The sequence below is a fragment of the Taudactylus pleione genome, unplaced genomic scaffold, assembly GCF_031769625.1.
Source record: "Taudactylus pleione unplaced genomic scaffold, aTauple2 ptg000190l, whole genome shotgun sequence".
NCBI lineage: Eukaryota > Metazoa > Chordata > Amphibia > Anura > Myobatrachidae > Taudactylus > Taudactylus pleione.
Window position 1 is genome coordinate 7,940,710 of NW_028284592.1, and position 13,411 is coordinate 7,954,120.

The following is a 13,411-nucleotide window of genomic DNA, read 5'->3' on the forward strand; positions in this document are numbered from 1 at the left end:
GGATCCCCCTGGAGTCTATTTCGCTTGTTTTTATGTTTGTCCCCCAACTTTACACTTTTTTGCCCCGAAAACGAAAGTACTTTTTGGGAGTGTTCTAATGGATTTTTTTGGTTTTTTTTTTTACGCAGTTTACCTTTCGGGGACTGTCCTAACACTGCACAGGGGTTCCCGCAACCTTGCACCCCAAAACTGCACTTTTTTCCGCCTCCATTCAGAGGCAAATCTTTTCCGCCTATCTGAATGCATTGACTTTTGGCTTAGGCGAAAAGTCATTGCAATTGAATTGGGCGGAAAGTTTGCGACAAGCGAAATGACGTCATTGGCGAAAACTTTTCACCTGCAAATGAATACGGCCCTCTGTTTCTTATTATTTGCTGTTGGCAGACAAAACTATTCACTTCTACACAGGTAAATCATAATTTTACAAGGTGGTCGCAGTCTTCTGCTTACAAATGACAACCTTGATGACAGTTCAGTAAACAAAGTAGCAAACTCCAGTCACTGTGACATTGATATAAGTAGCAAACTTTTCCGTGTACAGTAACACGCCCTAATCCCAGATTGTGAGTGCTTTTTCCCACAGTTCCTTATAGAACACACAACTCATGCTGTCATGAGAGAGAAGTAGTGAGTCCAGGGGTTGGGGCACTGGGGGCAGAGCCGGAAACTGGGACGGCTGCTGTTAGTATGTGAAGTTGCTATTTGTTAGTTCTCTCTTACGCTGTTTTCCTTGAATATTTCTTCGGTCTATTAGCAGCACCCGGCTGCTCCCCCTCCTCCCTGCACTTTCACTGCCTGACTTCCCACAGCCTCCCCTGGGTTGTTCCCTGTGTGTGAGTGCTGCTCAGATCATATTACAGCGCAGAGAGCAGCGGCGAGGTGAGCACGTAAGACCTGGCTGGGAGCTGGGCAGGGCAGGTACATGAGGGGAGGTTGCTGCCTTCCTGTATAGAAAAGAGTTCCTTATGATAGGAGGCACATGATTTCCATAGGATAGTATCACTGCCGGGCTTCCCTCCTGTCCACACCCTGCTGCTGCTCCGAGCCTCTCTCTGCTAGGGGGAAGCGCACAGGTCTCAGTCCTATTATCTCACTCTATACACAGGTGCTGCCGCTGGAAGCAGCTGCTGGACTAGGAGTTACTCCAAGGGAGGACCTGGATTGTACTGACACCCCTGCCTGATTCCCCGTTCCTAAAATGGCTGTCAGAGCTCACTACCAGGTAAGGCAGAATCTGGGTCACCACTTATTTCTATATATATTATATATACTAAGTACAACCTTGGCAGATCAGAGTGTACACAGGAAGTCCCGCACGCACTGATAACCTTGCTTGGGCTCAAGTGTTCAGAGAAAAAACAAGATCAGTACATACACCCGACCTATAAAAAGTTTAGCTTGTATTTTTACTATAGTTCTGCTTTTTTATCTAATTGTGTACGATGGAATGCTATTGCTATTTTGAGAATTGCTGGTTTTTAGTTAGGGTGTATATAAATATCTAACATAGCTCCTTGTGTTCAGGGCAGCTTTGTTCTTGTGAAATAAAAAAGGTAAAAGTTATTATTTTGTGGGAAATAACATGACGGAATCAGCACTTTGGGGCCTATTTATCAAGGTTTTTTTTCATAAAATTATGTAGAACTGCAGTTTCTGCATAAATTTCTGAATTGTTGCACAATACAGGAGATTTCACGGAAATCTCAGGCAGAGTGCTAGTTAGCTTTGCAAATCGTAGTCCCCATTATTATCAATGGGGGCTACGATCTGACCCCTATGTAGTTTGGCCCCATTAGTTCACACCATCTTCAGATGCTGTAAACTGCTTTAAGCCTATGGAGGCTTAAGGTGCCCATACACGGTGCGATAAAGCAGCCGATCCGACGGATTGGTACGATTTGGCTGCTATATCATACCGTGTATGGGCATGATATCGGCCAGTGCGCGCACCCATGGGGCCGTGCCAGGGTCGGCTCCAGGGGTTGGAGCACCCTGTGCCGGCTCTTTACAGTGAGCGAAGAAAATGGGGGTGTGGCTTAATTACTATAGGCCACACCCCTAAATTACATTATTTGTAGGCGTGCCCATATGGCACGCCTCCAAATAACGTCAGGCTGGGGGAGCCTCACGAGCTGGGCTTCCCCAGTCATTTCCCGTCACTGATTGAATGCCGCGCGCAGCATCCATTCAGACTCCGGGGTCTGGCACCGCTGCGGCGGTGGGGGTCCCCAACCTCCTGATTTGACCACCCGCGGGCCACTTTGGCCCACAGGTGGAACCAGTGGCGGATCTAGATTTTACTTTTAGGGGCCTAGACAACTCTTTTGGGTCCTTGCAAATTTCCTCTACTCAGATACCAGTACTGCCAGCCTAACAATAACAACTCTCAGTAATACATATTACAAGCTCAATATACAACATAATATATGCCACAGTGACAGGAGCTAATACCAAACATAGACCTCTTATCCCTAAAACACAGTGACAGCCCATATAAGTATCCGTGCAACACATTGTGTCACGTGAAGCATAGACATCGTGCTCATTTCCAGCAAATGCCACATTGAAGGATCCCCCTTTCCCCACACACACATGCCAAAACCAAAAACAATCTACAGTAAGCATGTTTTAAAACAGGAACCTATTTTGTAGCATCACCAATGCTATCTGACATTCCAGTGGGATACATACAGTATATGCATACTTAAGATGTGCACATCATGTTATACCTTACATACGGTGTGCAGTCGGGAAGCCGGCGGACCTAATCCCGACAGCCGGCTTCCCGACTGTCATGGTCTAAAGACAGGCGTCGATATGCCGACGCCTTTCATTAGACATACCCCGGGAGCCTGACACCCGGCATTCCAATCGAAGGGATGGCGAGCGCGGATAGCTGCGGATTAGGTTTAGGGTTCTTGGGGGGGACTTGGGGTTAGGCACCCCCCGGAAGGTTAGGTTTAGGCTAGGGGAAGGGGGGGTTAGCGTTAGGCAACCCCCTGGGGGAATTAGGCTTAGGCGGTGGGGAAGGGGGGATTAGCGTTAGGCACCCCCCTGGGGGAATTAGGTTTAGGCGGTGGGGAAGGGGGGATTAGGGTTAGGCACCGATAAGGGGGGGTTAGGGGGTAGAAATAGGTTAGTTAGTACTTACCTTAGGACGATCGGGATTTCCTCCTCTGTCTGGATTCCAACCGCTGGACATGGGTCCGGCGGCAAATCATACAGATTCCTTACGTACAGACATCACCCTTAATACCCTGCATGATATATTATACACATTGACTCCAATTTCAGCCAACAGATACCATAACCCAGTATATATAATTTGCATCATGCAGGGCTGCAACTATATACCCTAAACCAGTGGTTACCAAACTGGGTGCCTCACGGCTCTCCTAGGTGTGCTACGGGTTGGTGGTCCAGTACGGAATATAAAATGTTTAGTCAGTGTGATGTGTGGCAAAACCTGTATTAATGACTGCCAATCAAAACAATATGTGGACAAAAAGTAGCGCAGCCCTATAAACCACCACATAACTGAACCTAAGGGTGACATAGAAGCACAATTTACTTCAGTTAATTTTTGTTGAGTTTCTCAATAAGAAACTTCTGGCCTAGGGGTGTCGTGGAAAAAATACTAATGCTCTACGGTGCCGTGATTTGTAAATGTTTGGGAACCACTGGTCTAAATAGCGAGCAGTTGAATTTCAAATCAAATGTGAAAAAAATAAAATGACCAACTGCACCAATGTGGTTGCCACTAAGCAAGTGATGTATGCATTGCTGGCCATAAGTCCTATAGCAGTAGAGAGGGGTTAATTAGAGTGGTGATAAAAACAGTTAAACATCACAAATCCATTACCAAGCCCTATCACTCACCTTATTTGTTGTACAGTCAGTGTTGTGTATGATTGCATTAATTCACTGGAATGAATCTGTCTGCAGACTTGAAGAGGACCCACCTCACCTCACCTCCCTTCAACCCCCAATACTCACCCTGCCCCCCCTTGGATCAGTCACTAAGTGGTCCTACCTGGCAGTGGAGGCCTCTCCCTCTTCAAGTTCTAAGCGACCTGCCATGTGTACTGTTTGGTCCCAGTCCCAGCTAGGTGGGGATGTCACTCAGGGGTCTATTTACTAAGCTGTGTTAGGAGAAGTGAAAAGTGATAAGGAGCCAACCAATCAGCTCCCAACTGTCATTTTTCAAACACAGCCTGTGAGATGGCAGTTGGGAGCGGATTGGCTGGCACCTTATCACTTTTCACTCTTCACTTTTCACTTCTCCTAACACTGCTTAGTAAATAGACCCCTCAGTCTCCCAATTCACATGCTGAGTTAATTTGCTCCAGCGGCGGCCATCTTTGCAAAGGGCGCAATGCCTCATGGGATTTGTAGTTTATACTTTACTGGTCAGAGTCTGAGCAGTAAAACAAAAACTACAAATCCCATGCAACACCACTTCCTTCTCTGGCCGGCCGGGTGCCTGACTCGCCTCAGCCCCGTCCCTAACTGCATGTAACTGGTGCGGCCAGGTCCCGATTGGCACCCGGAGCGCACCCCAGCCTCTGCTGCCTGCAGGATCAGTAGGTGGGCAGAGCTAGGAGATGTGTGTGTTACGGAGGACGATTGCCCTATATCGCCCCCCCCCCCCCCCACTGGATCCGCCACTGGGTGGAACAGTGGGACAGTACTGTCCCGCTGAAATCGGGATGTTGGGGAGGGGTGCGCCCTCTATGGGTGGCGCCCCTGTTGGACCGTACTGGTCGAACAACCCTTAAGCCGGCCCTGGGTCATACATCGCACCTCCAGATCTTTCTGCAGGTTCAGTTGATCTGGGGATGTGATGTGTGATCCCGTGCAGCGCTAGCCGGGGGGAGGGGGGTGCTAGCATATCGGCCACCCGATCACACCGTGTGTGGGGACAACCCGATATGCCGGCCGTTGGAACCTCCATCGCGTCATAAGGTGCATATCGCACCGTTAGAAGCAGGAGAGATATCTTCTGATCCCTCTCCTGTAGCCTCTGGCCGGTGGTGGATACTGACACTGGGCCTGATTCAGAGCCGGACGCTCTGACCAGAGCGCTCGCTCTGAATCAGGGCCCTCCTCCATTAAAATGGAGCGTCCCACAGCATATACGAGCGTCCAAAAAGATGGTCGCGATGGTCTTGACCATCGCGACCATCGGACTTGCGAGGGAAACCCTGTGGTAGGGTTTCCCAGCCACAAGCCCTGGAGTGATTTTGGCTCTCAGAGCCAAAATCACTCCCACTGACATCACTAGTGATGTCAGTGGGGCCGGCTTGAGACGGTAGGCGTTCCCATGGGAACGCCTCCGTCTGGCAGGCACGCCCACCAAAGGGGACGTGCTGTCAGTCACCATCGACAGCACGCCCCCTTTGGTGCGAGACCCGGAGCGACAGCTGGGCTGTCGCAGTCCGGGTCTCGCGCATGCGCACGACGGAGCTCCCTCCGTCGTGCGCATGCGCAGTGGGGAACATCGACCCACTTGCGAGCATACTGCCGCTTGCGAGTGGGTCTGAATGACCCCCACTGTGCGCATGTGCAGTATCATCCTCCCCTGGAGTATTTCACTAAGGGGTCTATGTACTAATTATCGTAGTTCTGCCGCAATTATTATGTACCTAATTCGCCGGGAATATTAAAATTTTTAATAAAAATACCCCGGCTATGTACTACGGGGATCTTGCAGGGACAGTGGTTGCGGTAACCGCTGTCCCCACAAGTTATATCCCCAGCATTTGTCAGCTTCCGGGACTGATCGGGCCCTACGGGAGAAAAAAATATCTCTCCTGCCCCTCCTCCATACGCAAACTGTAGTTTACACCATCTGAAGATGGTGTAAACTACCGGTGCTAAACCCTGAAAAGCTTAGCTTTTTGAAGTTTCTGACATAGGTGTCAGATTGTAGTCCCCATTGATAATAATGGGGACTGTGATCTGCAGTGCTAATTAGCACTTTGCCAGAGATTTCTGTGAAATCTCCTGCATTGTGTTATTAGTACATGGGATCGATACATAAAATTATGCAGAGACTGTAGTTTCTGTAAAATTTTATGTAAAAAACAGCTTGATACACAGGCCCCCTAAAAATTAATATTTTCATTAAAATATCCGCTGTGAAACAGACACTTAATAATTACAGCAGTTCCGCGATTATTAATACAGAGGTCCCTTTGTTTTTGTAAAGTTCTGAAACTCTGTTTATTAATGTGCTACCTGTACCCTAAATTTGCAAGGAAAATCTGTTTGTTAAATATAATTCAAAATACCATTATAATAGATTATTAGTAAAGCTTGGTACACACTAGGTACTGTTGACCTTTCCAACAATTGGTAAGTGTGTAAGATGTGCAGGGCTTGACAGCTCCACTGAGTGGGCATTAAAGTTTGCCCGCCAAGTTGAACTGTCAATCACAGCTGGGTCCCTGCAGCATGTGTATGGGTGATCAGCGGGTTGCTCGTACACACCAACATATGCAATCCAATTAGCCCCGAACATTGTTCGGGCGCTAATGGATCACTGTGGGGCTATCCAATTAGCCCCGAAGTCCGCCCGACGCTGGCACTTATCAGGGCTTTTTTCCGGGACCTGATGTGTCCCGAAAAATTATCTTTGAAAAGTGCCATGTTTTCGCGGTGAAATTATCACGGATCCCATGTGTTTTCTCCTGAATAAAAAAAGGGCGAAAAACTGGGATTACTGCCGAAAAATCCCTGTTTTTCGCCCCCCGAATATTTCGGGGATAGTTGGCTATCCCTCTTAGGGTGTAATGTTACTTTAAAAAAAAAAAAAGTGGAGAGTCCCTAATTTAGAACACCTGTGGTGATAATTGGTTTATGATCATCTAATGTTAACTACTTTCCTGGACCCCATACATCTCAAAATAAAATTAAGGTATTTTTTTCTATTTATTTAAAAAAAAAAATATATATATATTTTTTTTTTTTAGTACTCTTAAAAGTTTATAACAACATTTTAACAAAGCGGTTTTTAAAGTAACAGCTGGAGAATAAGATGTTAAAGAGTCACGATTATCAGTCTGTATTGTGATGGACTTTTTATTTATTAACCAATGTATCCCATCTGTGCCTACCGAGTACATCTGTGGAGACTTTCACATTGTGTCGAAAGTCTCCACCTAAGAATATTGCTGGCCATACACTGGACGATTGATCACACCATTTGGGCAGTTTCTACAGGTTAGGCAGACCAATCAGTTGAAAATAGTTGTATTTTGAGTCTTCTACGACCCCGATGCGCGTCCCCACCGTCGTCTAGTTGGATCGCAGATCAGATGGTTTTGCAGAGATACCTCAACTGATCGTGTATGAATTGACACACATTATGTGATGTGACTGATCAAATCGTATGGTCTTCTGTGAAATAGTTGCATTTTAAATACAAATCGTCCTGTATCTGAAGGGAAATCGTACAACTGATCTGATCAACTGTGAATCTCACCGTGTATGTCCACCTTATCAGTTGTCGGAGGTTGCGAGAGAGATATAGTAAGATCCCTCTCTTGCGAGAATGCCTACATAGGCATAAATGAGGCCAAACTCTGAAAAGCTATGCATTTTGAGTTTGGTACATAGGGGCAGTGGCGGACTGGGGCATGAAGGGCCCACAGAGGAACGCGATAATAGAGGCCCCCGAAGGGGTGCGGCCAGTCACTGGAGGGGGTGTGGTCAGCTATAATGGGAATATTTTATAGTCTTCTATTTTTATATACTAAAAATAGAATACTTTAAAACTCTCTCGCTCTCTCACTCCCCTGTGCATGGTAGTCCGTTATGGGTAAGGACGATTGTGGTGGGTACCGGGGGTCATGTAGGCAGTGTGTCACCACCCACAAACTGCACTATGGGTCGGTGTATCCTCTACGATCGCAGTCCCGATCGCAGCGTCTTTTCGCGCAAAAATTAATCGTCTGCGTGTGTTTAAGCAACTGCGTTCCTTGGTGAATCAGGCCCAGTGTTTGTTAAGGAGGGGGCAGTGGTCAGGGCTGGCTCGAGGCATGTTCGACCAGTGCGGTCGAACAGGTGCGCCACCCCATTGAGGGTGCACCGCTCCCAACCATGTCGATTTTCAGCGGGACAATCCCATTTTTCAGGGATTTCCCCGCTGCTCCACCCACGGGCCGAAATGCCCCGCCAGCGGTCGGGAGGTTGGGCACCCCCACCGGCGCAGCTGCGCGGAGGTGCCGGCCCCGGAGAAGAGGAATGGATGCCGTGCGCTGCATCCATTCATGCAGGTAGAGGGCTGGGGGTAGCCCAGCTACTGAAGAAGTGCTGGGCTCGCCGTCAGCCTGACGTTAAATGGAAGGCATGCCCCCAATTAGCGTCACTTAGGGGGCGTGACATATGTTAATTAGACCACGCCTCCTTTATGGGCACCCGCGGCTTTGCAGGGTGAGAGGGCGTCTGAGTCCCTCTCCGCACACGGCGCGGCAACACCTGGAGCTGCCCCTGGTAGTGGTGAGTATGGAGGAGTCAGGGAGGTAGTGCAGAGAGATAGTGTTTGGTAAGGAGGGGTCAGGGGAGTAATGTAGATATGTAGTGGTGAGTACGGAGGGGACAGGGAGGTAGTGGTAAGTATGGAGGAGTCAGAGAAGTAGTGGTGAGCCACCCAGTAACCCTTGCAGTGCTGGTAAGTTGTGGGTAAATGAGACCACTACACATGTACTAACATTATGCCACACTGTAGTGCCCCCCATATGCCACAGTGTATTCATTTTATACCACACTGTAGTGCCCCCCATATGCCCCCAGGAGCTCAGCACATGCTCCTCTGACACCTCTGCAGAGACTACTGAGATGGATTACCCAGTAGTGCACTACAGTGCTGAACCTAACTGCACTGTGCTCCAGTCCACTGCATGTAGCGTGCGGCTGGGTCAGTCAGTGGACGAGCTGCACTAAATAGAAAATGCAATAAAAATCCCGTTGCTGGGGTTTTACCGCATTTTCCATATGCACTATTGTGTGGGTGCCGGGGTTCTGATGCGGAGGGTAATGCCAGCTTTTGCTGGCGTTACACTATAAAAGCCTATGGGCTTCTACCGCATCGCGCTGGTATGAGGGATTCGATCAGATCCCTCCCAGCATGCCCCGCGGCCGCCGCGTCAATTTGTGCATACGCAGATGGACTCCCGGGTCCTATACCCAGAAGTCCACGGGGCGGCGCATCGCAAAAGGACAGCTCTTATCGGAAGAGCTGTCGTTTGCTGTACTGATCGCATATGTTAGTGCATATGCGATCAGTACAAGTCTGGCGGTAAGTACTGCCCTATGTTAGTGCATCCCGCCCACAGTCTTGATTACTGCCCGCCAAGCAGCTGCACTGCACCTGCTACAAACTAATTGCGCTGTAGGCCACACCCACCTTGATAGAGGGCGTGGCTACAAATCATCGGGGATTTTCCCAAATCCCTGGTGGCCCAATCCGAGCCTGCATAAGGGGTCAGACCTTTATTCCCCATTGGGAAGGAGGACTACGGTCTGCAGCACTAATTAGCCTTTTGCAGGAGATTTCAGTGAAATCCCCTGCATTAAGCTATTAGTACATTGAGGGGACGCATAAAATTAGAGGCCTATTTATCAAGTTTTTTTTTTTCCATAAAATTATGTAGAAACTGCAGTTTCTGCATAATTTTATGGTTTATGTACTAATAGCGTAATGCAGGAGAAATCTCTGGCAGAATGCTAATTAGCACTGCAGAGCGCAGTCCCCATTATTTAGGCTTTTCGGAGTTTGGCCCCATTAGTTTACACCACCTTCAGGCATTAAGCCAATGAAGGCTTACAAGCAGGAGAGAGATCTTCTGATCTTTTCCCACATCAGCTGGCGGCATAAACTGACACTGTGCACATATTCCCCGGAGGAGTCTTTCACATATGTGAAAAACTCCTATAAAATGCCGGGCTGCAACTCGCAGGGTTATCGCAATCACTGTCCCTGTGAGTCTTACTTACTACATAGCGGGAATATTTTCTGTGATACTTAATAATCGTGGTAATTCCGCGATTATTAATACGTAGGCCCCTAAATATTTTTATGCAAAGCCAGCTTGATGCCCCTGAGTTTTCTTACTTTATATTCTTTTATGACACCTAGGGGTATATTTACTGAAGGTCGATTTAAAATCGATCAATATCAATGTTTTGTTTCTGGGGCTAAATCACACATTAACTAATACTTAAAAAAAACAAATTTAAAAGTTGACTGTTAGTAAATGTGTTGTTTAGCCCAAGAAACACAACATCGATTTTTATCGATTAAAATCGATCTTTAGTAAATATAACCCCTTGTATTCTTAGTGAAATACAGTAATGAACCTTTGGGGGAGTTTAGCTCACAGGCTAAGTGCCCGGGAGATATTCAATGAATTCCTGCGACTAGCCCCGAGGCTGCATTTATCGCGGATTTCTGCTCACACCTTCCTGATATGTCAGCAGAAAGGTGCGTCAAGTAAGGCTTCGGGATTGGTCGCGAGTGCCTGGCACATAGAATCTGCTTAACGCGACTAATCTAGTGAATTCTTGCCTAAAAAATGTAATCGCCCCCTTTTAGGCTGAACAAGAGTTACATTTTTTTCTTCTTCACATATTAGAACAACTAATGGTTTTATATATGCTTGGATAACTGCTCAGTGATAGTGTTTTTGAAAAAATGATCACATTAAGAAATGCATACACACCATAACATTTATGCTTCTGAGAATTTAAATCAACTACTTCAGATTAAAATTTCACACCGCCAGTCAGATCAGTCATCTTCACCTGATCGTTTGAACTATTGTTGCTCGCACAGTTTTTTTTTTTTTTTTTTCTTACAATTTGAATAAAAATGGTCAGATTTAATTATTGGATTTTAAAGTTTTTAACGAGTTTTGAATTTCCTGTCAGATTATAGAAACTGAATCTACCCTATATATGATTCTCCACTGTGCCCCTTGTATGTGTACTATTAATGACAAAAATTTCTCAGAAGACTCTACAACATTACCCCCACCTTAAAACTCTGCAACATCTTAGTAACCTGCCTCTTGTGCTGCACTGCCACCTGTATAGTATTGTTCCTATAGACGTGACTGGTTCCTGGGATAATACTCGGAGGAGGTCTCAAGTGACTTGTAATGTCAACTTCTGCATTTTGGTCAGTCTCTGTAACCAGAAGGAATATTCGGTTACTCTTCTTTGTTGCATGCCAATATTAAAGTCACAATCCCATGAAAAACAAAATGACCGCAAGAGGCATATTGTTGTTAATAATTTTTCCATCTTATGTGGTTTTGATTTTCTTTTTCAGGCTGCTATTAATAATTTGATTCTGGGCTACCAGAAGGCTGCTGATCTTTGATGTAAGACAAATGTTGATAGCTATAGCTTAAAATAAAACATTGTAAAGATGCTATGTTAGTTTCATCCTACTTATGCTGTAAATGTGCTCTTACATTTACAGTTGCACACACAAATGAAAGGCTAGCATTGAACCGTTGGCGAGAATAAAGAGGTACTAACGTGTTTCTCCTATTAACTAGATGTTTGAGGTCATATATCAGCCAGTTTCCAGCATTGGTTGACCAGATTTCTTTTTTGTTGTTGTACTTGATCAGATACTGATAACACTGGAAAGCAACATTTCTTGGTGTTCTAGGCTAAAGCTGGCCATCCACTATACAATTATGTGTCAGATATCTGTCCAATCTGTCTGGTTGGAATGAAAAACCTGGTAATGTATGGGAGCAAATGACAATCGTCCATTTGCTCACAAACACTGGAAAATAGCCAAAAATGTTTGTTCAGACAAATTGGTTAAAATACACATTTTACCAATATGAACAATTTTTTTTTGTCCTTTTTTCAGTGTTTAAAACCAAAAGATCGATTGTCATTTGTTCCCATACATAACCAGTTTTTCATTCCAACCAGCCAGATTGGACAGATATCTGACAGAAAATTGTATAGTGGATGCCCAGCTTTATTTGGGTGTGCTGATTCCAATCTGAAATCGAAATTTACCTATCACATCAGAATTTCAAGTTGTAGACATTACCAACGTTTCAATTGTACATGTTTTATATAGTGTTTGCTATTTTACACAAGTGAAACTTAAGCAGCATTATTTTACTTAAACATTAAAAATGATCAAAAACACAGCTTGTGTTACATATAAAATATGTTTACACATTAGATGAATATATTTAAAATGCTTCGGGGACTTGCTCTTGCACTTATGTGTTGTATTTGTTTCCCTGTACAGAAACCAGCAAAAGTCACCCATCATATTGGGGTCAAAGCGACCTTGGTATCTTGTTTCCATTAAAGACATTTCTTGATGAAATCTTTCACCATGTTCATCGCGTCTGCACCTAGGTTAGGTGGGAAGAAGTTAAGGCATTGATTCCCAACCTTGGTCCTCAACAGTCCTGGTTTTAGTGATATCCATGATTGTGCACAGATGGTTAAATCAAAATAACTGAGGTACTAATTGTCACCTGTGCTCAACTATGGCTATCCCTAAAACCTGAACTGTTAGTGTACCTTGAGGACCGTGATTGGGAACTCCTGAGTTAAGGTGACGGTGGAGAAAATGCATTCTCAGGGACATTCTGCAGCCCATTTGCTTGTAAGTTGTAAGCATGTCTACTTGCTGAACATGCTGATCGGATCTGTTATTTCCAAGAAAATTCTTCACCACTAACACAAATGCATCACAAGCTGCCAACTCAAGTGTATTTAACTTAAATCTGAACTCTGTGGGCCAGATTCAAATAGAGGTGAAAAGCCCCGATTGGTGAAAAAGTTTTGCTTCTTGCAGCTTTTCGCCTGTTTCTTTGCGTCTTTCAATTCCGGGACCAATTCGCCTAAGCGGAAACTCAATGCACTGAAACAGGCGGAAAAGTTTCTCCAATGAATGGCAGGCGGAAAAAAGTGCAAAATCTATTTCTGGGGTGCAAAGGACAAATCTGCAAAAAAATAAAAAAATTACCTTAGAACACCCCAAGAAAGACGTAACTTTTGGGGTGAAAATGAAAAAAGTGAATGAAAACTAGCAAAATAGGTTTCTTGGGGGGCTGTATGGATGGGACAGGTGTTTTTAGGATTGCAGGTGCATGCAGCAGGTGAATTTTGTAAAAGTGCACTTTAGAGACACCAAAATATTCTAGCACCCATTTTCAAGTACCCCAAATCATACTTGCCAACTCTCCCTCATTGTCAGGGAGACTCCCTGAAATAGTAGCAATCTCCTTGTCTCCCTGAAGAGTCTAGCAATCTCCCTCATTTCATCCTTACCCCCATTATGTAGCTGTTATATTAACAAACAGAGATATATACATTCCAATGGGATCATTAGTGTAATTTCCTTGCATTGGATATTATA

The 13,411-nt window shown here is 45.4% G+C and overlaps 1 protein-coding gene across 2 annotated transcripts in view; it reads left to right on the forward strand.

Moving 5' to 3' along the window:
• Positions 1–739: 739 nt before the first annotated feature.
• The window catches only part of LOC148519378 (tight junction protein 2-like), a 71,286-nt gene continuing 58,614 nt past the window's right edge, over positions 740–13,411 (forward strand). The window contains exons 1-2 of one of the 2 annotated variants that reach the window (XM_088476615.1): positions 740–879; positions 1,106–1,222. In XM_088476615.1, coding sequence (XP_088332741.1) covers positions 1,199–1,222 — 24 coding nt within the window. In that variant the 5' untranslated portion in view covers positions 740–879; positions 1,106–1,198. Of the gene's footprint in view, positions 880–907; positions 1,223–13,411 lie in introns of those variants that run through there. The other variant, XM_088476616.1, reaches the window with a different exon arrangement.